Source organism: Hemibagrus wyckioides, linkage group LG06 (assembly GCF_019097595.1).
Source record: "Hemibagrus wyckioides isolate EC202008001 linkage group LG06, SWU_Hwy_1.0, whole genome shotgun sequence".
NCBI lineage: Eukaryota > Metazoa > Chordata > Actinopteri > Siluriformes > Bagridae > Hemibagrus > Hemibagrus wyckioides.
This window is the reverse complement of record NC_080715.1, coordinates 22,381,329-22,408,243: the sequence shown is the minus strand read 5'-3', so window position 1 is coordinate 22,408,243 and position 26,915 is coordinate 22,381,329. Positions and strand designations below refer to the sequence as shown.

Below are 26,915 nucleotides of genomic sequence, written 5' to 3'. Positions count from 1 at the left end.
TGTCTTTTAAATGTCTTTAAAATGTCTTTGTGTTTCACTTGGTCAGGTACAATTACAGAGACTTGGAGAAGAAATACAGATAGAAGAAAATAGGGCACTTAATTAATATAATATAATATAATATAATATAATATAATATAATATAATATAATATAATATAATATAATATAATATAATATAATATAATATAATATAATATAATATAATATAATATATAGACTCTATTGTCTATTTACAACCTTAATGTGAGAGTTACTTGTCTGTTACACATGTGCAAGATATGTAGATAAATAGATAGATAGGGTTTCTGAGAGGTTTAAAACAGAGGTTGGTGTTTTAAGAGGCAGGCTAGGAGGAAGGAAAAGGCAAGAGAAAACAAAGAAAAAATTAAATGTATGTATAGGTATGTACCTATGTATGTCACTGAAAAGCCCAAATGAGGAAAAATGGCCTTCATCCAGTAAAACTGTTGGAGAAGCCACAAAATATTAAGAAAAGGCAGATTAGAAAACAGAGACATGGAAATACTACGGCTTTTCATTTATGAATGTAGTATAATATGATTTGTTAATATGTACAGTATTTGAGAAATATGATATTTACACAGACAGCAAATAACATGAACAAAAGGCTGATAAATTGGGTGACTATTGAATAAAGGAACAACCTCTTGCATACAAGTTGCTTCTATTATTCATTCTAGTATAATTCTTTTATAGAAATAATTGAAATTGCTCTGTGTCCTTTTCGAATGCTTGTGGTACAAAAGTTTTCATTCGTGAGATCTTCCTAAATGTCCTTTAATAGGCACATGGGTTTGCAAACATGAGGTCATGAAAACATTATATCTGTAGACAGAATAAAGCTGCTAGAATTCTGACATCTCTCTGATGATGAAAGATTCCACGACAGCTTTAAATTGCTAATGTATTATTCATCAGATATATCTAAGTACTTGGTTACTCTGTGTGTGTGTGTGTGTGTGTGGTTATTAAGCATTAAGCACTTTATCAAGCCCTTCATATTAATAATTCTCTTTAAATTCATTAAATTCTCTTTCTTTATATGATTAATAGTATGTAAGTATTGGTTACCGTCTGCCTCTGATGCTATATGTGTAGCCAGCCTGAGTGGCACAGCTATGCAGAAATTCTAAATGTAAATGAATCCTTGCACCTGTACTGTCCAATTACCTCCCAAGAATCGCACTACGTCTCAGGATGTGTGGCTTTCTGGAATAACAGAATCGTGGATGAAATGGCAAAATTACCAGCATGCTTGGCAGGAAATTGGAAAATGGGAAATCTGTCTGGTGAAAGTATTCAATTACAGAGATCCTTTTCTGTGCTCAGCCACATTTCAGAAACATGGTAATTTCCGCCTTTCTCAGTGCCTCTCATGCAGAGAACAGAGGCTACACCAATCATGGATTATTATTACACAGAAATAAATGAAACACACTCCAGTTCATGGCAGTACTCTTAAAGATTTTCCTCTAGGTCTTTCCCCTGCTGCTCTGCTGAAATTTTTTAGCATGATGATGACTTACAAAATTAAGAATCAGGTGAGAATTCCACACCATAGAAGAGCCTAATACTAGCCTGCCCTCATTGCTTTGCACAAGCAATGTACGTAATCTCTGGTTTCAAAATTATGCTCAACGACACATACACACCAGACTCCATTCTGCATTTCTCTGTCCTACTGAGCTTTGTGTCTCCTTCTCCCAGTCCACCTTTCTCCTGGTGAGAGAGGCCATGCGTCTGATACCGTGTTGTTATTGACACTGGCTGTTCCCTTCAATAAGAGTAAGCGGGAAAATCAATCATCTCCATTAGATGCCGAGAGAGTGACAAGATGGCAATCCCGGGCAAAGGCCCCCTTCTCACCCACTCTTTCTATCTGTGACTCTGTCTCTCGTTTTTTTCTTTTATTCAAGGCTTTTATTTTCGTTTTGGCCTCTTTCTTTCTCTGAGTGTGTCTCTGGCTCGCCAGCCTTGCTTTCCCCCCTTTACACACAGGAATTAGGATGCGGCTGTGTGAGTGTCTGCATGTGTGTGTTGTCTAAGTATCTGTTCATTGCTAAATATATGTGTGTCCCTTTCTTTTTGAGGAAATGAGTGTCAGGGTTTATGAAGTCAATACATCTTCATCATAGTGATAAATACAGATGGCATTGTATTGTAGAACAGAGCATGAATAGGACACACAGACTCACCTGATGGAATTTCTGGCCAATTTACTCAATCAGGTCCAAGGTTAATGATGTTGAAGTTGTCCGTTCACCTCTATGTCATGTATTGATAGTGATCAGAGGAATCTGAGTCAGACCGGTGATGATCACTGATGCAACTTTATAACATGTAAATGCTAAACATTATTTCAAAGACTATTTGAATAGTTTGGTCTGCTTTGCTTTTAAAAGAAATTGCATTTTATTAAATATTTAATAATTGAATCTTTTAAACCTTAAAGATTTAGTTAATAGTTTATCTATTATTAAATTTAATTTAAAAAGACTTGTTTTTTTGTCATTTTTGCAAGACATTTTTGTAACACAGAATTCAATACACCAGATATACCTATACTGCTTGAAATCCAAACAGCAATAATAGTGATGCAAAACTGTGATGCACTGATTAAATGCAGGCCACCTGACATAGTCTTTATAGAAAATAAGGAGTGAATAATACAAAACAAAGCTTCTTCTTCTTCTTCCTCTTCTTCATTTTGTACATTTAACGAAAAATATTTTGTCACGTCTTTACAGCAATTAATTACTTTAATGATCTAATTCTATTAAAATATCCGTATGATCTATTTTCATGGTCATTTTGCCCATTCCACATTAATCTCACTGCCTCAGATCTGTATAAATGTCTGGTATTATGTTAAAATGCTGGAGGTAAAGGGAAAACTGGATACAGAAACCTCAGTGTGAGTGTGTGATTGAGAAGAAGAGGTGAGGAGATAAAGAGAGAATTACAGCAGTCACACTGCAGATCAAAACCATCCTCTGTTTACCTTTGTGCACCTGCCAGGATTACAGTTGTAGTCAAACTTGAAGTTTTCAAGGAAACACATGTTTGGTGTCAACTTCTTCAATTCAGCTCAGCCAGACACAGCTTTTCTCCATCCAGCTCTCTTCCCAGCTGTGTATAATCACAACAGCGAGGCTTTAAGTCCTTGGCCGCTACAGTTATTCCCAAATTCTCTTGCATTCTCTGGCTTTTCTCCACACTCTGCCTTGCTCACTCCCCCCCATTCAGTGTAAATACTGCTTACCACCACCAGCCAATGGTTCCTGCTTTCTGGTTCTTGACTTTAAACAATTCTTTAATCTCTATGTTCAGTCATATACTAAACCATTCACTTAAATGATACTGCTTAACATTTTGGCTACATGAATTTATTAGGACTTACATATTATTCTTATATAATCCATATTTTTTTCCCATAGAAACGATCAAATGACGGATTATCCAAGACATCTGTCTCATTTGGCTGGTACCTGTCCTGGCTTTATCAGACAGGAGGATTCACTTCATAGTACAATGCTGCCATCTAATGGACACATGAAGAATTCAAGCTAGACTATTAAATTTTATATTTTAATAGTTTATTACTTTGATTGTTGATGGCATTGTTCATTTGTATGCTTACTTATGTACTTCGTAAGTTCCTAACTTATTTAAATAATGAATTTTTCCAAGTTAAATCACTCTAATCATTATTGCAAACATTTAACGTTTAAATGATTTAAACTCCAAATATCACCCAAAACCTGTTTTTCATGCACTTTTATTGGCTTCCTTCATATTCTGTTTTTCAAATCGTTATTGTCTAACACTATAAAAATATATTGTCCCGATTCAAAAACTAATACTAGTACTATGCTCTTGTTTGCGTTTATGTTCACAATCTTTTTTGTGGTCAGTAGTCTTGTTATAAAATAATAATAATAATAATAATAATAATAATAATAACAAGAGCAACATTTTATTTATTTTACCATGGTACACATGGTATCCAAGGATACTGCACAATTACAAGAAAAAAATATAAAAAATCATTCAGTCATAGTAGTAGTAGTAGTAGTAGTAGTAGTAGTAGTAAACTTCACTTGCTACCAGCATAGCAAGTGGTGCTGCCTGATTATATTCTGTCTCTCACACACACACACACACACACAAACACACACACATACCTTGAACAGGTTGTTTGTGGCATAGTGATCTTTAACCCTTATTACCTGTACGCTGGCGTTCTATTACACCAGCAGAATAGAAATCAAATTATCTGACATTTTCAATCAGTATGAACAAATAAAGTATTTTATTGTCGCAGATATGATATAAAATTAGTCAGGACTCTGTTGGCTTTCAGTGTTATTATATGGCCTTACACAGAATTTTAGTGGTTGAAGTTAATAAATTGTTAACAAATTGTTGATGCTTATGAACAAGAACTTGGGGCATCTCAGAGAGCAGAAATGGTTTTAATGTCATTTCATTTCTTTATTTGAATGGAAAAAAAACTTTGTTTTTTTTATTTATTTATTTTTTATATGTCTATTAATATATTTCCCTTAGGTAGGCTAGATATAACAAAAATACTACAAAATCTTAAAGCCCAGACAGTCTACATTCATATGAGCCATTACCAGTCTGGACACAGAAATTCAATTCAAAGGAATGCTGGAAATGGACCCCCCAGGACAGGTGGAAATTACAGTTTTTAGCCTCTGGTAAAAAAAAAAAAAAAAGAAAAGAAAAGAAAAGAAAAGAAAAGAAAAGAAAAGAAAAGAAAAGAAAAGAAAAGAAAAGAAAAGAAAAGAAAAGAAAAGAAAAGAAAAGAAAAGAAAAGAAAAGAAAAGAAAAGAAAAGAAAAGAAAAGAAAAGAAAAGAAAAGAAAAGAAAAGAAAAGAAAAGAAAAAAGAAAGAAAGAAAAAGTTAAGCTCAGCTGCTACAGTACACTCAAGTATCTTTCCAAGAAAGGGCAGGTTAGAAATTGGTCTGCAGTTACTGAGCTCTTCAGGGTCAAGTCCAGGCTTTTTAAGTGATTCCAGCCAGTTTCAAGTTGGTTTCAAGCCAGGACTAAGTGAAGCACTGACAGCCTTCGTTATGAGAGGGGTATAATGAAGGCATGCATGTTTTAGCCGAGATTTTTGGCATCAACTCTTGGTAGCAGGTGGTTTATCAACTTAACAGCATAACTCTCCTAGATATAAAATCATAGAATGGGCTTGTGACAAAAGAGGGGGGTGAAAACAGCTTATTTGCAGGGAAGGAAGATTTCTGGATTTGCTGCTAATGAATATTTTGCCAAGAAGGTGTCCTAGTAAAACCATTAGAAGGTCGGTCGAGTTTGTTGATGATTGATAAAAGAGCTCTACGTGTGTTCTGGTCATTTCTGATGATAATGGAGTAGTCCCTCTTGGCTGTCTGAAGTGCTTCTTTGTGCCATGATCTCTGTAGTTGAGCATGTGCACTGTCAGGAATGTCTTCCTGCTGAGATGTTCTAGTTGGCAATCTGCTGCTTTCATACAGCAGAGCTCAGGAGTGGACTAGTGAGGAGGATGAGTGAAGGTCACAGCACGTGTTCTCATGGGAGAGTTGATCACAGGCGGTGGAGAAAATTGTTCTAGTGGATGACCAGAGCATGAAGAATGGAGTTAGAGATTGGGGAATAGGAAACTGTTTTTCAGGGTGGATGGGCATATGGTTTTTAAGTATCTGAAAGTGATATTGTGTTTATATGATAGAGAAGGAATACACAGGTCAAACAGCACAGCCTTGTGATCAGAGATGGCAAAACATGTCAGTCAGGATAAAAGGTACTGTACCCTATATCCAGTGTAAAACCTTTAGTGCAAGGGGATAAATTACCATGCTGAATAACCAATAGTCATAGTTATTTTATAAATTATTTTATGAAACAATTAGCTCTAATTAAGTTCATCCTACAATCATTGTTACAATTGTTTCATCATACGACAACCAATTTTAAAAGTCTTATTTTGTGCTTTAAGCTCTATGCCATTTTAACTCTTCATCTTCACAAAATATTACAGATATTGAACAGGAGATAATATTCAAATGATCACATGATTCAGTGTTTTCTCTCTGCTCTAACAGAAGTGATTGATTCTTATGAACAAAAACTGTTCAATATTTGAATTAGGGATTTGAGCAGGAAAATATAAATAAAATGACATTACAGAGGATGATATTTTTTATTGGTGCAGATTATTACATGTTGTTGTTCTTGTTGTTCTTTCGGCTGCTCTCTCTTTGTGGTTGCCACAATAATAATTACCTTAATTACCGTTCTACTTTTCTTTTCTTTTCTTTTCTTTTTTATTTCTGAACTGTCAGAAGCATTCAACATTCTCTATTCTTTGCCTATTCAAATGCTCCCCAGTATGTAACATTCAGCCTATTTCCCATTCATGTCTTGCTGAGAGTTGAGTAATAGTGCTCTGATGCTGTGAGAGGGAGGAGTCAGGACAGTCCATCAGAGGATTTTGGGATATTGGCTCCACATCAGCCACATGTGTTGAGACATAGCCAACTGGTTTTGAATTCAAAGATTTCTTCCACCTCTGGTAGTACTGTCTGAAATAGTTCCTCTGGAAAAGTTCATCAGGTGATCATCAAAGATCAAAGATCGTCAGGTGCAACAGAGTGCAAGACTGGATGGACTTGACCTTGTGTTCTCATGCTAGAGTGAAGTGTGATGGCTTGTGCTGGAAACAAATATGTTGTTTGGCCTGCTGCAAAAGCTTGCTTTGTGTTCAGTCTTAGCTCCTTTTAAATTAGTCCACTCAGAGAGGAACACAAAATGAGGTTTCATCATAGGTGATAAATCCCTTAAGTGCCATAAAGAAAAAGATCCATACATCATAAGAAGATCATAGAAAGACTGCTAATTGTTAACTTAGGAAGCTTGCGTTCCCTCCATCCAAGCACCCAGCAGGTCAGCATGTACATTGAAACCATTCCAGCTGTGATGTTCTGTGACCAGCGTCTCTGGACTACCGCATGTCACTTGATCAGGGGTGTCTAATCTCATCCGGAAAGAGCCGGTGTGAGTGCAAGTTCAGAAGCCAAACCAGATCATCTATTTAAAGCCAAGATCCACTGATTAAACAGGTGGCATCAGGTATACTTCCTGCTTGATTTGATGAAACAAAAAGCTTCCAGCTGCTAAGTGGGTTTGTCTACTCTTTTGGCAGCATAGGCCCGGTTTGTATACAATTGTCAGCTGTTCTGTGCTGTGATAAGACAACTCTCTGGATGGCAGGGCACAGCAGGTGTTACAAGTTTCCAAATGTTAGAATGATGACTGGCTTGTGTTTAGGTCTCTACACAGGGACCTCAACACGGATTTATCTTCCTGTAGCAGGTGAACCTGATCGTACGTTTTGCTTAATGTCTCCAAATTGTGAAATCTGGTGAATTAAATTTACTCAAATCATTTAAGGTGAAAGACTGCCTTAAACCATTGCTTTCAGTGCAGATAACTTTAAGAAGCTAAACCTTTTTAAGTTTACTTGACTTACTTAATAAAAGTGTTTTATCCTAAAGATAGTTTATCTTAGCCAACAGCTTCACCACCGTTCCACCAAAATAAAAACAGAAACTAGCCAAGAACAGAAAGTGCTTTGAACCTTTGCCCACTGCAGCTTCACCGAAACTAGACAGCCAAAGACTGGAGAAAAGTAGCCTGGTCCGATTGATCTTGATTATTTTATTGGATACGCAGATGTTAGGGTTAACAGTTTAGCAGCAATCCAACTGATCGAACCTGGCATGTGTCAACAGTCCAGGCCGGTGTGGAGGTGGTGTTATCGTGTGGGGCATTAATGTTTCCTTGGCTCACTTTGGACCCATTAATGCCAATCAATAATCAATGAACGCTACAGACTATTTAAGCCGCCTGAAACTGGTTTCATGAACATGACAATAAATTCAGCGTTCTCCAGTGGCCTTCCCAGTCACCACATCAGAATCCAGTAGATCATTTTTTAAAATGTTCTAGCAGGAAAGTGGAATCTTGTGGAATCCATGCTATGAAGAAATGATGGTATTTTGAGACCAAGGGGAGGCCCAACCCAGTATTAGTATAATGTCCCTAATAAAGTGCTCAGAGATACTGTGAAAGAAAAGAAAAAAAAGAATGGCAAACTCTAAAGACTCATTCTGGCAAAAAATAGTAATTAGGTGCGAACAGTGGATTATATCTTTTCATGCACTCCGACTGTTCATACATGCTATATAGGGGTTTTTTGAATACTGCGCGCTCTTGCCGGAACGCTAGGGGTAAAAAAAAGAAAAAAAGAAACACCTTGCCAATACGCATGCGCAGTGCAAAGCGACCGTGGGAGGTACAGACGCATGCGTGAAAATGGTGCGCATGCGTGTTGTGCGGCGGGTATGAGACGCAGCTCGGGTGGTGACAGACACGGGGTAGAGCTAACAGTGAGCCGCGGACTGGCAATGGAGAGAGGGGACGGTACAGAGAGAGGGATCGTTCTGGAGCCACGAGAGCATGTCGGTGATACCGAAAGACGCCGTTTGCACGACTGTTCCTTTAGTGATCCGCTGAAACACACGTAGGAGAGATTTTAAGTGGACGACGCTGCTGATCTTTGGAAACAACGGCGCGTTGGTTTGGACAGATTAACATTAGTAAAAAAAGAAAAAGAAAGGGGTTGAATTAGGTGAGCAGTCCATTTTCGCTTTCAAAGCTTCCAGATCAAGACAAAAACAGCTAGCCCACCGTAGATCACACACACAAATACACTTAGACTTTGTTTCTCAGCATGTGTCACTGTTTTTCATTCTCCCAGGTTGCTTTTTGTTCTCTTTGTATGCCTGTAAGTCGTGTTTACTGCAGTGCTTGATTGGAGCTGAGTTTGTCATGGCACAGTGTTATGACCGAGCTAACCTGATCGGCCTCGGTGCTGTTGGCTTTGCTTTAATTATTATTTCAGCTGGCAGCTCAACTTCTTGCTGGTTTGCCTCCTTTATTATGGTTAGTGTCATGTTTCGGAAATTTATTTGACTTTCTGTGGTGTCCGGCATGTTGCAGGAAGCGTACACGATAACATGCCCATGCTTGTATCCCTCCACCTCACATCAGGCGTTATTATTTATGTGTCCATCTGGACTTTAGTAGTAAAAAAAAAAAAAAGAGAAGTACTCCTAAATCATGGGGCCAGGTGACATATTGTTTATGAGAGTGAACTTGGATGACCTCAGTGACCCAGTAAAGTGTGTGGCAGTGCTGAGCAGCTTGTATACTGCAGAGGAGTGCAGATCAACACACTGATTTAGATGATGATGATGATTATTTACCACATGTAACATGTTTGTGTGTAAAGAGCCTTGGATAATGAATTAAACTCTATGGACCTACACACACTGGTCAGGTCATCCCAGTTCAACTTTCACTTGTTTGCATTCATAGACACAGAGGCCTGTTTACATTCCATGAAATGCATTAAACATGGAGCACTCAGAGGTCTGTATCATGATCATACATCTTCATCTGTTTGTACTTATGCAGTCTGGAAGCTTCATGGTGCAGTTTGTGATGATTATTAGAAGAACTATAATTTATAATAATGCCATGCACTACCAGCATTTTACATTTTACCAGCTAAGCAGTTTGCTCCATCCAAGCCATTTTCCCTAAAATGCTCACGAGACGTGCACATATAACAGCAGAGGGACTGGAGTAGGTTGAGAGAAAGGTAAAAGTGTCAAGGGTTTCATTGCAATTCACATTCACCTTGTGGACGACTCGCAAAATTACAAATCGCTCTTTTAAGGATGAGCGAGTCTCATCTTTGCCTTCTGAATGCATTAGTCCGTTTATTAGCAATGCAAATCGGTCAGTGAGAAACTCTTGATAGATTACCATCTTTGAGCAGTGCATTGTTTCCACCTGCCTTATCATGCGTTATCTTCTGCAGAAAGCACAATGAGTGTGTTGGTGGGAGAGAGAAGATTGATGGAGAGGCAGACTCTTTGTCAGGCTGGGATGTACTATCTTACTGAAGAGAGGGGATGTGTTTCCTAAGTGATACTCATGAGAGGTGTAGTGTCTCTTCTATGTGTGCAGCATAGACAATGAGGTTTTCTGTTGAGAATCAGGTTGTGTCTGCATGTGTTTCTTTCTGTGGGTGTCTGGGACAGTGTTTTTGGTTATGTATACGGACTAATGGAATGAAAAAGAAAGGGATTTCCCTTCTGGCATTAACCTCATCCTGAGTGTGTGTGTTTAGGGATCTAAGCTTTAGGGATCAGTGTGTTAAATCCCCCCTCACAGATTAACAGATGGAACAATCTTAATGTAGAGGCATTTATAAGAGAACAAACTAAAAGAATGAGATGCTGCTCATTGCGAACTCTGTGAATGTAAAAGCATTAAATAAGATAAAACGGAATTATCCTATTTTTGTTTTAGCATTAATATTAGGAAGAACAAACATTAACATTTTTATTCCTGTCTTCAGGAAAATTTGGAAAAACTGCCATTAATTAAGCATGTGTGCTATTCATACTGTTCTGTCTCAGCAGTGACCTGCCCAAGACAGCATGTTATAACAAAGGTAATAGGCTGTACTATGAAAAACGGTGTGTGTGTAAGTCTGTGTGTGTGTCTGTGTGTGTGTGGCTGTACGGGTACATGCACATGAGTCAGGTTGTTTGGCTTCTTTGAGTTAATGTTGTTTTAAGATCACTTCCAAACACTCTGTTCTTCCTTTCCCTGACAGGTTCCTCAGTATGAGTCGAGATGGATGGAGGACGAAAGCCAGCGAAGATGATGGTTGGGGAGGAAGGGTAAGGGCGCATTGTAGATTGAAAGAACATGTTGATCATTGTGGATGTATTGCAAGTAGATATTTAAACTTCACTGCAAGAAACATTTTTTATAAAAATGACTTTCACATGGGCAGCTCAAATCAGTTTTTGGCACATTGATATAAGTAAAAACATTCTGCAGACTGCACAGCAAAAATGCACACTGACTTTTCCAATTTCACTCTCAGTTCAATTAGATTACTTTTCTCTGTGTAGTTTTAAATCCATTATATAGAGATATTTGTGTGCATCAATGAGCCTTGGCCCATGACCATTTCGCCGGTTCACCACTGTTCCTTCCTTGGACCACTTTTGATAGATACTGACCACTGCAGATCGGGAACACCCCACAAGAGCACTGATCTGATCCAGTCGTCTAGCCATCACAATTTGGCCCTTGTCAAACTCTCTCAAATCCTTACGCTTGCCAATTTTTCCTGCTTCTAACACATCAACTTTGAGAACAAAATGTTCATTTGCTGCTTAACAAAATCTCTTTCTTTCCTTGCATTTGTTATTTTACTAAATCTCCAGGTTTTTTTTTCTGTGTCAAATACAATCCGAATCATTACCTTTTTAAAACCTAATGCAAATCTCCCATGTTGGTGATCTGCATTTTAAATGTTTAAAATCTTGTATTACAAAATGCACTTATTACAAAAGACTATTAATAGGAAGCAGGTATCATGTATTTTAAGCATGAATTTACTGGACATGCGTCTTTATGTTCATTCTGAGACTGCAGTGTCCTTAGATGCTCCGTGTCCTGAAATGATGGCTTCGTTAAACATTCACATGAATTGGCAGATTTTTGGCGTGGTGCTGCAGGCAGAGGTTGCCTCTGTATGTTGGGCTTTTCCCTCTTTTGTCTGTTTATTGCTTCAGACTCAACTCCCGAATCCCTGAGTTCTTGCCGTTGCCATGGCAACATGGAGCCGCCGTGCCAGCGGGCTCGTGCCTCCGAGCTCGTTGAATGTGTGAGGCGTAATCAGACGCTCGTCAGCCAGACACTGCCCAGTTTGTTCATTGTGTGCATTTCTGTCTGATTCTGCCGGATCATTTCAGGAGCTGTGACTTGCTTGAATGTTTCTCTCTTTAAACAAGAAGTCTTGGTTAATGTGTATTAGCATGTGATTTTGTAGTAGTTGATATTGTTTAGAGAATGACTGATGTTTTTTGTGTGTGTGTGTGTGCGCACATGCAGGGGGGCTACATGGCTGCTAAGGTCAGTAAACTGGAGGAGCAGTTTATGAGGGATGCTCCCAGGGAAAAGGAAAAACAGGGGACCTCGTCTAGCATCTTCAGCGGAGTGGCCATCTATGTTAATGGATACACAGGTCAGATAAAACACTGCTTACTTTCTGGAGTCCAGTTGGCTAAAGGTATTTTTAAATGCCCTGTAAAGTATAAGAGGAATATAAACTTTAATTTGAAAAAAATATATATCTGCTTTTTATATTTTATTTTGGCAAAATATTTTCACAAATATTATCAGTGAAACATTGTGCAGTGAGATCATTGTGCATCCTCCTTTGCCAACATATAGCACAGAGTCTTCTCCTGTAATGCTTGATGGTACTGGAGAATACAGAGGAAGGAATCTAAGAACAGTCCTCAGTACACAATCTCTCCAGATCCTCCAGGGTCCTCAGTCCTCTCTTGTGGACATTTTTCTGTAACTCATCCCACAAAAACCTGGTTCCAGTAGGAAATTTCTGTAACTAATGTTTAAAAGGGTTTTAAATTTCTCATTGAGAAATTTGAAGTTGAATTCCATAACCTTTAACCCATTTATTCTTATTAATAAGAATTCTAGTTTGTGTGTGTGTGTGTGTGTGTGTGTGTGTGTACTATATAAACTCTACACACCACTATAAATGGTAAATATAAATATTTTAGGAAACAAAGAAAAAAACTTACCTACATACACTGTTAACTAATACAATTAACTAATAGTTTGTTAAAGCATGTTTTGCTTGTTCTTAGCCATTTTGGGCGAGTCTTAACACCTTGATCTGGCAATTTTATTCCACTCTTCCTTCCAAAAATGCTCCAGACCTGTTAAATAGTGAGAGGATCTCTTGTGCACAGCCCTCTTTAAGTCATTCTGCAGGCTTTTGACAGGATTTAGATCTGGATTCTGACTGGGTCATTGAAAATTTTCTTCTAAAGACGTTCCTTTGTTGACGTATATTAGTGCTTTGGATAGTTGCCATGCTTGAATAAGATTTCATGAGTGAAATCTTACTTCATCTCCAGCCTGCAGGCTTTGTGTTTAAAAATAGATTGGTATTTGGAGCTGTCTATGATTTCCTCTATCTTGACTAGAGCCCCAGTCCCAGGTGAAGAGAAGCAGCCCCATAGCATGATGTTGCCACCACCACGATGCTTCATCATGGATATAGTATTCTTTCGGTGTTGAGATGTTTTGTTTTTTTCCGCACATAATTTCTACATAGGTCATATCAGACCATAGCATAGTTTTTGCCACATAATTTGGCAAAAATGAGTTAGGCATGGATTTTTTTGTTTTTGCTGTGAGAAAGGACTCATGGCCACAGTGACACTCATGAAGAATGCAAGAGATTGTCACATGCAATGAGTGGTCAGTACATCTCAGAAATTCCTACAGCTCCTTGAATGTTGCTGTAGGTCTCTTGGCAGCCTCACTGGTAAGTTTGTCATGTCCATTTTCTTTTGTTTCCTAAAATTTGTTTTTCTTAATTTTGCTGAACACAAAAACACAGTTTTGACCAGAGGTGTGTAGTGTTTTTATGCCTGCTCTGTGTGTGTGTGTGTGTGTGTGTGTGTGTGTGTGTGTGTATGTGTACAGTCTGTACACCTACATTTTTATATAAATGTAATCACTAAGCCCATTTTGTGCCTTTTGAATTCCTGTAACCAGTGAAAAGGAACAAAAACTGCATTTCAAACATTTTTTTCTCCAAATGTAATGTTAAGAGAGATTTGTACATTTTGTTGAGCACTGAACCATACTAGATAACCAACAGCTTTAAGCATCATCAAGGTTGTCTGGATATTACCTGAAGAGGCCGTAGCAAGTTTTACAAGAAACCTGGAACAACCTACCAGCCAATTGTATTAAAAACCTGTATCATGTATCAGAGAATTTATACAAAGACTGTTGATTTGATTTGACGTTAAAGATTCCAAATTTTTCTGTTTGTTATTTAAAATGATCATTATTTTGACACTTGCCTGAGACTTTGAGACTTTGCCTCCACTATAGGACTTTGGATATTTCTGCCTGAAACATGCATGTGAATTTCTCTGTTGTGCAGAGCCCAGTGCAGATGAGTTGCGCAGACTAATGATGCTTCATGGAGGACAGTTTCATGTGTATTACTCACATAGCAAAACTACACACATCATCGCCACCAACCTGCCTAATTTTAAAATACAGGAACTGAGAGGGGAGAAAGTAGTACGGCCAGAGTGGATCACTGACAGGTCGGTCTGTCTGTCTGTGTATGGGGTTTGTGTGCCTGTGTGTATAGTTAACTTTGTGGTACATTAGGGAAATTTGGGAGCATGCCCTCACATGGTGTATTGAACCAGTTTAAAACCTTTCTGCTTACACAGCTACACAGTCCTTCTACCTACACTGTGTTTTAAAATGATATAAAAAGTATTTTGTCTATTATTGTTGTACACTGACAATATTTGAACATTACTCTGTTGTTTAGTTTGTGTTTGTTCATGCTAAAGCTTTGTGGGTTTTTTTCTTCAATATTATTTCCCTTGTAGCATAAAGGCAGGAAAGCAACTCTCATATGTGCAATATCAGCTATATGCAAAGCAGAAGGGCCTAAACTTTACTAGCGTTCGTCCTCGGAAAGTACAGGAGCAAGCTGGGTTGGGTCAAGGGCCATCCCAGTTCACTCCACTACCACAACCAAGCAACCTCCATAATTTCACAAACCCAGCTTTCACAGGTCCTCAATCAGCACCATGCAAACCTTCTGAAAAAAACAACCGGCAGATGGTGAACAGACTGTAAGTAAAAGCTTTGTATGTATTATGTGTGTGCATTTATTGAGAGGATGATATTCTTGGTTGTGGAATATTTCATCCATTCCTGACTTCTCTTTTTATTTTGCTACAGGAATGGCTCCCATATAAGTGTCTCTAAGGAGGAAGGTCCCAAACGTAATGGGGTTCATGATGGGTACACATGTAAAGTATCAAAGGACCATTTGCAAAAAAATGGTTATGTTCATCCCCTGAATGGTGCCTTAAAACAACAAGACAATGTTTCTTGTTCAAAATCTACACACCAAGGAGCAGAGTTCAGGTGCCCTCAACCAAAATCTGAAGAAACTTGGACGTCGAGCTGTTCTTCTTCGACTGGTCTAGCATCAGACTTTACAGCATCCATAGCCAGCACCTCATTACTAGCCAGTCCAAGAGCCGGTCATCATGAGCTGCCCTCAGCAACAGTTGCAGCTCTTCAAGAAAAGCAAGTAGATTCAGAAAAGTCCCTTGGCCGGGATCAGATTAGCCGAGTCAGACTGAACGGGGATTATCATAACACATCTAATGTTACCTTAACAGCCAAACAGTCAGCACAGGGCCCAGAGACTGGGATTATCTCAGAGTTCTTCTCTCACTCACGGCTCCATCATATATCTACATGGCGGAATGAGTTCTCGGAGTATGTGAATACCCTTCAGAGCAGGCGACGGGCTGCAGGGGGTGCTGTGTTCCCTGGAAAAGATAAGCTGAAAAAGCTTAGATCTGACCACTGTGCAGGTATTGTCATTAATTGTTCATTAAACGTTTTATTTGAAAGTGACCGGTACATGTAAACCAGTGGTTGTTTGCGGTGCCTGTCTTATGCCCATTGTCCATCTTACTTTAACAACCTGTCCTTAGTTTGTTATGGTGTCACAGTTTCACAATTATTCACTGTAAATGGACTGTTCCAGAATACTGGTTAAACAGTATTTCTCTCAACCTGTTCTAACTCTAGTGGTTCTCATCCTTTTTGTGTCCAGCTGCAGCTTAAAATGTAGGTTGGATCTCACTGACCCCCCAGTGTCTAGACTGCCCCAAAGTCATACAACACAACTATCATATCTAACAGACACGCCCAGAAAATCCTTTACATTGTTACCTCTGCTGGAAGATCTAGCTTGTTTGCAAATTTATTATGTAAGGACTATCAAATTCACAGAAGAACATAGCATTGTTGGCATACACCAGATTCAAAACCAAAATTAGTCATATCATACCATATGTTATACTATAGCACGTTCTGTGGTTTTGTCAAATTAAGAATCAAAATCATAGCATGTGGAAACTTGAGGTTTAGACCCGTAATTCTCACTGCCTTGATGGTCTTGTGCACATGTGATTCTGATTCTTTACTGTAATCTTGTAGTCTCTTGTCTGCTCTTGTGTGATGGTGGGACTGTAAGGAGAAGGCACAGTCTGGCTGTGTATATTTGGCATGTCTGAGTAAATCAATTTGGTTTTTTCCTAGGTACCTCATTCATGCCTGCTCCTCAGGTATATCAGTCCTGTATTTTGCATGTGGACATGGACTGCTTCTTTGCATCGGTGGGGATTAGACATCGACCTGAACTTAGAGGTGACTATAACACACCAAGCAGCAGAATCGGCAGAGCATTAAACTGCACATGAAATTATCATACGGTGAAATTGCTGATCATACCCGGCCTTTTTTGGATTCGGTGCGTATTTCATGTCTCTTACTCCAGGGAAACCAGTGGCTGTGACGAGTAATCGTGGGCGAGGGCTTGTTGCGCAGCGTCCTGGTGCCAACCCTCAACTGGAGCTCCAGTACTATCAGAGGAAGCGGAACCAGCACAGAGCAGGTGATTCTCCTGTTTGTACGAGTTCATAAGGGAAAATCTACTTTGTATTTGTCTGCAAATGTTTTCTCTGACATCTTTATAACACCTTAATATCAGCTGTTAGCTGATTCAGCTTGTATGACTGAAAGTTAGTTTGCTTTTGGAACTACTTCTGATTTTATACGAAACACAGCTACTGTTATAAAAACCTTGGAAATAATGGGAGGAGGCTGGTACTTGGTAGAAAAGAGGAGATGGGATGTAATGTTGTAATCAGGGCTTGATATGGATGCTTTTTCTGTTTGTATGATTGTTTTGCTGACTGATCTCTTAGGAAAAACAGGTGATGACATTGAGCTGACCCCTTCTCCAGAGGCTGAGGAGACCGGCAGTAACAGAGTGGAGCATGAACAGACTACCCTGTCTTTGGCAGAAATTGCTTCCTGTAGCTATGAGGCTAGGTACTCTAATACATTCATTTATGTGTCACCAGGCTTTATAAGGAGCACAACTAAAAAATTGTACTCTGTGTTTATTATTGAATGTACATAAAGATGGATGTGTGTCATTACAGGCAAGCTGGTGTGAGGAATGGCATGTTTTTTGGTCAAGCTAAGCAGCTGTGTCCTGAGCTGCAGTCTGTTCCCTATGATTTCCATGCATACAAAGAGGTGGCACTGGAATTGTATGAAACTCTGGCCAGGTATACAGGGCGACTTAGCTCCTGCTAATCTCTGACATGGTTATAATAGTTCTACAGTTCTCTGTAATAAGTGTTGGCTCTATTTTTGTAGTTATACATTTAACATTGAGGCTCTAAGTTGTGATGAGGCCTTAGTGGATGCCACATCCCTGCTGGCAGAGCTGGGCATCACGCCAGATGAGCTAGCCGCTGCTATCCGCTCTGATGTAAGGGAGAAGACTGGCTGTTGCGCCTCCATCGGCATGAGTGAGCAAGTTGATTTAACTAATAAAAATTTAAATGTTTAAATTTTTTGCCTCATTTTTAATACCCTATTAATAATAATAATTCAAATGATGCTGCATGTCTCTCATCAGGCTCCAACATCCTCTTGGCTAGGATGGCAACCCGGAAAGCAAAACCAAATGGCCAATATTTTCTCAGACCAGAGGAAGTGGATGACTTTATCAGAGATCAGCCTGTCACTAGCCTGCCTGGTAAATGCACTGTGGACACATGAAGTCCCTTTGCACACACATTGTCTCAATTTATTATACACAATCATCAAACGTTTGTTGTGTGCAGGGGTGGGACGCTCTATTAGCAGTAAGTTGGCCTCCCTTGGGGTGACTACTTGTGGGGACCTGCAGCAGTTGTCCATAGTTCGTCTGCAAAAGGAGTTTGGCCCACGGACAGGACAAACACTCTTCCGCTTCTGCAGAGGGCTGGATGACCGGCCTGTACGCAGTGAAAAGGAAAGGAAGTCTGTGTCTGCCGAGATGAACTACAACATCCGCTTCACAAACGTGAGATCATCCAAGTCAATCTACCTTTAAAATTTGTCCATGTAATTTTTACTTTCATGTCCTGTTTTCTAGATATTTAATTTAATTAAAACTATATAACTAGCTTTTCTTTTAGATATCCCCATATTATAGACAACTCTTTACATATAGTAATTCTGTTTTATATTGATCCTGTTAGGTAGAGGAGGCAGAAACGTTTCTGACTAACCTGTCTATGGAGGTACAGAAGAGATTGCAGGGGGCAGGACTTAGAGGTCGCAGAGTTAACCTGAAAGTTATGATGCGCAAAGCAGGTGCTCCTGTGGAGCCTGCCAAGTATGGAGGCCATGGCATCTGTGACAACCTGGCAAGGTGGCCTAAAAGAAACCTTCTAATTTTATAAATATACGTTTTATATTCTTTTTTCCCCCCTGTAGTTCATTTGTTTGAGGGTGTTGTCTGTGAGCATTACTGCTCTGTTTCCGCAGGTCTGTGTTGCTACCTCATCCCACAGACTGCGGGCAGCTCATAGCAGCTGAGGTCATTAAGCTCTTTCGTGCCATGAAGCTTGCTGTTATAGACATGAGAGGAGTGGGACTGCAGATGCACCTGCTGGAGAGCTCACACTCAGATGCCGGCCCATCTCGCTTCCGCACTATCAGAGAATTGCTCACAAGTAGACGGCCCACGTTCAACCATAGCAGAGATGTTCAAAAAACAGGTCTGGGTGCCGCGTGCATGCTTAGCATGTATGTCTTTTTGAAGTTCTTTAAAGCCTGAGCTTAAATAATCAATCATTTTCTTCCTTTTTCAGATGATTTGTCTAGAATGTCTTCCAATCAAAAGGAGATTTCCTCTCCTACTACAACCTCCTATACTTTTTCAGAGTCGATGCCTGGGACAAGTAAAGCGGGACCTTTTGCCACACATTCACCCAGCCGCTCTCGAGCAGACCTCAACCTCAGCATAGAAGTGCCATCTCCCTCTCAGGTTTGAGTGTCCTGTTCTGATTGTAGATCGGTATGATAATGGAGCACGACACATCCACAATTCATCCACTTTCATTAGAACTCATAAAACTCTGTCTTGCTTATTTCAGGTGGATCAGTCTGTGTTGGATGCTTTACCTCCAGAGTTGCGAGAACAGATAGAGCAAGCATGGAACCACAAGCAGGTACCAGATACCTCATTTCACCCAGCCACATCACAGCAATCCTTTACTGAAGCACCCTCTGTACTGCTCCACCTCCCTGACCAGCCTGGGCAAACAGGCAGCACGGGCATCATACTGGAACTTCCTGACTTCTCCCAGGTATCTTTTAGCTGTCAGGATGTCATGTTTAAATCAGATGCACATGGTGGAATAATATGTGCCTGGTTTTATGTGCTGTACATTTATATGTTTGACCTTTTGCTCCAATAGGTCGATCCAGACGTTTTTGCAGCACTACCCAGGGAATTACAGGAGGAGCTACGCTCTGCTTACAGGCGCAAAGAAAATACTCAGGCTCAAGGTATTGTTAGTGAAGAGAGTGCATTATTATGAGTTCACATGACATCCTACTCATTACTCACTAAATTCTGTTAGTAGTGGAACAGAGGAACCCGCTCCTTCACCTGAAGCAGACTGCAGTTGGCAAGACAAAGCGCCGCTATAAGAGGAAAAATGCCAGTCCTGTCAAGAAAAGCGCTAGTCCATTGAAGAGACTTATCCCAGGAAACAGTCCTGCAAAATCCAGTCCCTCCAAAACCATCCCGCTCTTACTAAAAGGCAATGAAGCTCTCCCTGGATTCAAGGTAAAGCTACAATTATTGCATTTTCTGCTTGCTCACAGTGTGTAATCAATCCAGTAATTTATAGTATTTTATTTAGATTAGATAATAGAATAGAATTTTTTTGTCCAAAGTACTACTGCCTAATCATTTATGCATTCGTGCAAGTATAGAATTTATTAGACGTTTCTAATAGTTTTCTTGGTATTAATCTGAATATCTGTTATTAGATGGAAAATGGACCACCTTCATCCACTCTGAGCCATCAAGCCCCTGAAGTGCCACCCAAATGCACTCCTCGTCCTGTCCCCACCTTAGCTGGAGCTTTTGAACTCAGCGATGTTAGAGCCCTGCTGCGGGAGTGGGTTACTACCATTTCAGGTAAACCAAAGGTTTATGCATCCCAATTTCTTGGCTCTTACATGCTTAGTTCAAGTTTCCGGCTGATAATCAGACTTATGTTGTTTACCCATCTGAATCGAGTAGCTAAGATGAAAGATAATGCTGATAACACAGGTGGTTTAACTCTTTAGAGCCTATGGAGGAAGACATTTTGCAGGTGGTGAAGTATTGCACAGAGCTAATAGAGGACAAAGACCTGGAGAAACTTGACCTGGTCATCAAATACATGAAGAGGTAAAAGACATTTGTTTTCCTTGGCTTCTGATAAACCACTGCTTTTGTCTTTCCTGTCTCCGAGTTTGAGAGTGCAATTGTAATTAACCTTTGATCTTTAACCTTCTTTTTGCTCTTTGTCAGGTTGATGCAGCAGTCAGTGGAGTCTGTGTGGAGTATGGCCTTTGACTTTATACTGGACAACGTGCAGGTGGTGGTGCAACAGACCTACGGCAGCACCCTGAAAATCACATAGAAGCATTTGTGAGGTATGTTCTTGCTTCTGACACTGTGACAGCTCGAACCTGCCCTCTCGCCAGGAGATTACAGAGGCAATATTCAACACTGGCGGCTGCTTCCATGTATCTCCCAGTTGCTGTTGAATGACTGCATTCTTCCTTTGGATTAAGCCTTTTCTCCAAGGACACAAAGAAGTTTAAACAACTACATTTTCAACAGCAATTTGTATTGTTATGGAAACAGATTATTTTTGTAGCAACAAGAGACACAGTTGTATGACAAGTATATTATATCAGCAGCAGTTTGAGACTTATGTTTGAGTACAGAATGATGCCACGTGTTAGCCTGGTTGTAACATGAAACTCTTTAAAAACTATCCTGATGTCAACATGCCACTTAGGAGAAACTGTCTGAATGTTTTGCCCTGGTTTCTCTGATCGATTTCACAATGAGTGCTATATTAACACCAGAATTACATGGCAAACATGGTAGCAAAGGGGTGATTTGAGGATTTTTCCTCTAAAACAGGTCAAGCCTAAGGTTTGACCAAAAAAAAAAAGCTAGCATTTTGTAACTCTCAAGTGCCAGATTTTGTAAGTATATGATGTAGATAACTACATGTATGTAGATGACAATATTTCTAAATATTCTTTTATTTGTGTGTGTATATAATGTTTACAGCATTTTTGTCATGTGTAAGAGAGAAAAATGAAGAATAATATAATTGTAATTAATCATTTGCCAAAGTCCTTTTTCAGATTTTCTGACCATTTCATCATGTATCTGTATGATCATTTTGGGTAGCCTATAGCAGCTTTCATCAAACCCAGAACACTGCATAATTAAGCAGATTTGAATGTGTGTTTTGAAAAGAATTGTTGTCACGAGAATTTCAATTTTCTGCTCATAGTGCACCTGTGGTATTGTTTTCTTCTGCCACGAGTATACAAAAGGGAAGGCCTGGAAATCTATTTGGTCAGCAAAATCTGTCTCAAATTACTGACCTGTGCCTGAAGACCTGAAGCTGTGAGACCATTTGTATGTTTTTTTAAAAATTTGTTAATAAACTTGGATATCTGCTCTTATTAATTCATGCACATTTTTGAAATAATTGTATTTAATTTTATATTTCAGTTTGTTGTTATTTAATACTTTTTGGACCCTAAGTTTGTAAATAACTATGCCATCCCATAGATGTGCACACATTTTTATCATAAACTCAAGTGATTAAGAATTACTGTAATGCAAAAGTGTGTAAATTATTATTTTTTATTTATATACACTGATCAGGCATAACATTATGAGCACTGAGAGGTGAAATGAATAAGACTGATGATCTCCTCATCATGGCACCTGTTAGTGGGTGGGATATATTAGGCAGCAAGTGAACATTTTGTCCTCAAAGTTGATGTGTTAGAAACAGGAAAAATGGACAAGCGTAAGGATTTGAGAGAGTTTGGCAAAGGGCCAAATTGTGATGGCTAGACCACTGGATCAGAGCATCTCCAAGACTGCATCTCTTATGGGGTGTTCCTGGTCTGCAGTGGTCAGTATCTATCAAAAGTGGGTTAAGGAAGGAACAGTGGTGAACCGGCAACAGGGTCATGGGCGGCCAAGACTCATTGAAGCACGTGGGGAGTGAAGGCTGGTCCGTGTGATCTGATCCAACAGACGAGCTACTGCTGATCAAAATGCTGAATTAGTTAATGCTGGTTCTGATAGAAAGGTGTCAGAATACACAGTGCATGATGGGTCAGGGCTGTTTTGGGAGCAAAAGGGGGACCAACACAATATCAGGCAGGGGGTCAAAATGTTATGCCTGGGTCAGTTTATTACAGCTTTCTATGCCTGAACATTTTGTTGACTGGTCACTTTAAGTCCACCTTGAGATAATTTACCGGACTTTTTTGGGCTTAAAGTGACTAGTTAACCCAGGTAAAAAAAACAAAACAAACAAACCTATAAGCCTCAGTTGTGAATATAATAACTTTTTCAGTGGTAAGTTGTGTAAATAAACCGCTTTAATATAACAAAAAAACATTCAAAACCATTATTTTACAGAATCCAATCTAAGAAGCAGCTTTTAACAGGACGTTTCTGTGGCTGAGGATAAACAAAGTTCAGCAGAAGAAGACACCTTAACACTGGTGTTATGCAGAGCTGATATTTTTGCCAGATGTAACTGAGCACTGAAAAGTTGTTGGCAAGCTTGTTTTGTTACAAAGCTCGTGCGTGTCTATTTTTATTTATATCTGGCAAAACCTCCATATGGCGCGTGCCCCCTAGCCTCTTCATTTGCAAATATCCCGCGCGAGGCATTATGGGATTTGTCAAAGCCACTGCGTCACTGTGCCACCGCCTTCACCCGAGCCGCGCGCGCGCCGGTAAGTAAGCTAACCCACTCGTTCATAAATATTTCTTTCTTCGGTGTAATTACATTCTTTAAGGGACATCTTCCTGTATTATATACCGACTTTGCTATAATGGACAGGAAAAATGTTTCTCCAGCTTTTATTTTCTGCTTAAGCCGGCTAGCAAGCTAGCTTGGCAACAGCACGGCTTGGTTGTAATTTGCCAGTTCAATGTCCATTTCAGCCCAGCTGTGGTCAGAAAACAAATGTATTCTTATAATGTAGTCTTTCATGAATGTCTTTAGGCGTTAGTCTCGGTGTCTGCACAGATCCACTTAAAACTTAGGCTAGCTAGCGTTCTTCTTTCACATAGCCGCTATTCATTTAATGTGGCTAGGTCAGCTAGTGAATCCACCGTTGTGCATAAAGAGTTTAGCTGATAACCGGAGTACCTGAATGAAGTCTCCCACCTGATAATCTGTCCTCTGTATGGTTTTATCCGCTGAAAGACTCATTTTCCTCCAGATGAGTCACAACTTGTCGGTTGCTTGACACACTATAACCATGGCAACAGCTGCGCAGGTAGCGGGCTAAGGTGCTAACGCTGCTGTATTGTTCTGGCTAGAAGGGTGGATCCTCTCTCTCTCTCTCTGTGTCATTCATTCTCTCTCTCTCTCTCTCTCTGTCATTCATTCTCTCTCTCCCTCTCTCTCTCTGCCCCCCCATCTCTCTCCCACTGTCTCGCTCATTCTCTCTCTCTCTCCCTCTCTGTCCCTCTCTCTCCCTCTCTCTATTTCTTTCTCATTCTCTCCCTCTCGCTCTCTCCTTCTCTCCCTCTCTTTTTCTCTCATTCTCTCTCTCTCTCTCATTCTCTCTCTCTCTCTCTCTCTCTCTCTCTCTCTCTCTCTCTCTGTCTTTCTTTCTTTCTTTCTTTCTTTCTGTTCAGCTCTCATTATACAAGGTCGGTTTCTATGGATACGACTGATCCAGGCAGAGTGGGACTCCAGGAGTTTACTTGAAAGCTTTTATAGAAATCTGCACTACATGATCATCTATATTTAAGCAATTCATTTTAATTTCATTGTGCCATTTCTATGTAGAATGCTAAGCAGGATAAGATGCTCTCAATTCTGGTTGAAGATGGCGGGAAGAAATGACAGAACTGACTTTGAAAAAGGGTTAGATGGAAGGAGCTTCAGTCACAAAGACTGGACACCTGATTGGTGTTTTCAAAAGGAACAGTGACTAAAGCAACATGTCAATTCAGACAGTTTACAACTGTGAAAGTGATTGAGTGTAATTCTCAGACATTAGTGCAATACACATAAGGCTAACCATTAGGACAGCACCACCAAGCTCCACTATTGGGCAGTTGAGCAAGGTCCTTAACCTTCCCTGCTCCAGGGGGGCTGTATCATAGCTGCCCCTGCACTCTGATCCCAACTTCCTCAGCTGGGATCTGTCTGCATGTGTAACATCAGGAGCAGGATGATACCTGGCTTTTGGAAGTGGAGTCAACATCACACACATTTGACATACAATAAATACATTAATGGATCCAAAAATACAGCAAAACAGTCTGACAGACACCCAAATGCTCAGCATTTGTACATTACTGTCTTTTGTAATTTTTTAATCTGTCTTTTCTATCACTTATTAGAGAAAGAAGAAATGGCCAATCAGTCAATGGACATTGTAGCAAAGGCGCTGGAGCAGCAAATGCTGCAATCAGCACGGATCGTCGAGGAGCAGATAGACGCTGAGCTGGAGAAGCTAGAGCGTATGGATGAGGATGAACTCGAGTGTCTTAAGGAAAGGAGGTTGGAGGCTCTCAAGAAAGCCCAGAAACAGAAGCAGGTGGGTAATCGGGGAGATATTTATGTCTGAAAGGTCATTTAAATTATGTTTTATACGTTCGGGCATCAGTCTACATAAATAGAACTTTTTTCTTTTTTTTTCATTTTAGTGCATTTTTATTATAGTGTATATTTAGTTCACTTTGTGTATGTTACTTGTGTACCACAGCATTATACAAGAATAGTGTGTCTAAGTCTATACAAGAATATAGTGTCTGTATAAATGATCATTTGACAGAATGGATTTGTTAAAAAAATGAATAATCAGCAGTAAAGATATGTAATCACTTCTTTTTTTACTCCTTAGGAATGGATCTCTAAAGGCCATGGTGAATATAGAGAGATCCCAAGCGAGAAAGATTTCTTTGCTGAAGTTAAAGAAAGCAAGAATGTGGTTTGCCATTTCTACAGGGATTCCACTTTCAGGTACATTTCTATCATCAAGGTTCATCAATAGGTCAGATTTGTTTTGGCATTGTGCCTCTAAAAATAGTGTGTTAAATCACAATCTCTTGTATGTCTCCTTGTTTAAGATGCAAAATTCTGGACAAACACTTGAGTATCATGGCAAAGAAGCATTTGGAGACAAAGTTCATCAAACTAAATGTAGAGAAGGCTCCCTTCTTAACAGAGAGGCTTAGGATTAAAGTTATTCCTACACTAGCACTGGTAAAAGACGGGAAGACTAAGGACTACGTAGTAGGCTTCACTGATCTCGGCAACACAGATGACTTCTCAACTGAAATGCTGGAGTGGAGACTGGGCTGTTCAGATATCATCAACTTCAGGTAGGCATTTTCTAAATGCATCTGTGTAATTTATATCTGATGTACTAGTGGATAGTGTGGCTGACGTCTCAGAACCTTTATTCCTTTCCTCTAGTGGAAATCGCTTCGAGCCTCCGACACTTGCTAAGAAACCAGGGACAAAGTTTACCAAGCTGGAGAAAAAGACGATCAGAGGGAAAGGATATGATTCGGACTCTGAATCTGATGACGATTAGAAAATGTTTATCAGGCCTTCCTACTCTTTGTAAAATGGTTTGTTTTTCTCTGTCTTCTTTGTATACCTCAGATTTCTTTCCATTTTTTCATATTAAATCCTTGCTTCTTGATAAATCAGTTAAAAAAAAAAAAACCCAAAAGACTGCATTTTTCTTTATCCATCATGTAGGCAAGGAAAGCTTTACTCCAGTGGTCTTATCAGACTGGATATGAACTAAAAGAAGTAGAGCTTCATTGATTTAGATTTGTGCTATAAAAAAACTATAAAATCACAGTAAAAATGACTAACATGCATACAGATCAGAGCAATCAGCACAGATGTTTCCTGTATTGTGGCAGTAGCAAGGCTCACTTATTTCAAAGTAACTTTATTTAAATGAAAAGTGAAAGGTTGTTCAGGTTGACAGTGCAAGAAAAAAGGGGAATAAGCCTGAAATACGTTTTCATATTTCTGACATCGGATCCGAGTTTGGTGTAGTTAATTTATTAATTTTATGGGAAGAAAATATTTCTATTTTAAAGTTCAGCTCTAGGGCTTCATGAACATCACACAAGTGCCAAGGAAGATACCATAACTGTAATCACTACCGTTTGATTCATGTGAATAGAAACTTAACCTTAGATTTTCTTTCTTTTTTTTATAGCACTAAATGAATACTCATTAAAAGAAACTTCATTCATCACTGTCAGTGTTTTACTTTCCGGTCAATATAAACGTGGATTAACTTGTAAACACAAGTTCAATAAATTCAGTGAGACATTCTCATTAAAACCTTAAACTTTAGTAACACAGATACTTGACTCAAGCATGTTCATTATATTAAGTCCCAACCCTTCTGACACTATAACCGATAATATCCATTACACTTTCACAATTAAAGAACGAAAATATTTT

The 26,915-nt window shown here is 39.3% G+C and overlaps 2 protein-coding genes across 5 annotated transcripts; both read left to right on the top strand.

The window, feature by feature from the left end:
- The first annotated feature begins 8,439 nt into the window (after positions 1-8,439).
- Positions 8,440-21,898, top strand: rev1 (REV1 DNA directed polymerase). Of its 4 annotated transcripts, XM_058393136.1 has the most exons (23): positions 8,440-8,725; positions 10,590-10,621; positions 10,787-10,853; positions 12,079-12,211; positions 14,177-14,345; positions 14,643-14,891; positions 15,001-15,647; positions 16,381-16,488; positions 16,619-16,735; positions 17,049-17,175; positions 17,289-17,417; positions 17,509-17,663; positions 17,774-17,893; positions 17,982-18,202; positions 18,381-18,553; positions 18,670-18,902; positions 18,996-19,171; positions 19,281-19,493; positions 19,605-19,695; positions 19,770-19,978; positions 20,185-20,335; positions 20,488-20,590; positions 20,714-21,898. In XM_058393136.1, exons 3-23 carry the CDS (start codon positions 10,797-10,799, stop codon positions 20,823-20,825), a joined length of 3,693 nt encoding a protein of 1,230 aa, XP_058249119.1. In that variant the 5' UTR covers positions 8,440-8,725; positions 10,590-10,621; positions 10,787-10,796; the 3' UTR covers positions 20,826-21,898. The 4 variants fall into 4 exon arrangements, with proteins under 4 accessions (XP_058249119.1, XP_058249121.1, XP_058249120.1 ...); XM_058393138.1 differs by lacking the exon at positions 10,590-10,621 and having other exon boundaries at positions 19,068-19,171; XM_058393137.1 differs by lacking the exon at positions 10,590-10,621 and having other exon boundaries at positions 19,773-19,978.
- A 1,173-nt stretch (positions 21,899-23,071) lies between these two features.
- Positions 23,072-26,700, top strand: txndc9 (thioredoxin domain containing 9). Its single transcript, XM_058393194.1, has 5 exons — positions 23,072-23,193; positions 24,821-25,017; positions 25,324-25,442; positions 25,550-25,804; positions 25,899-26,700. The coding sequence occupies exons 1-5, from the start codon at positions 23,130-23,132 to the stop codon at positions 26,017-26,019; spliced, it is 756 nt and encodes a 251-aa protein (XP_058249177.1). The 5' UTR covers positions 23,072-23,129; the 3' UTR covers positions 26,020-26,700.
- The last annotated feature ends 215 nt before the right edge of the window (positions 26,701-26,915 follow it).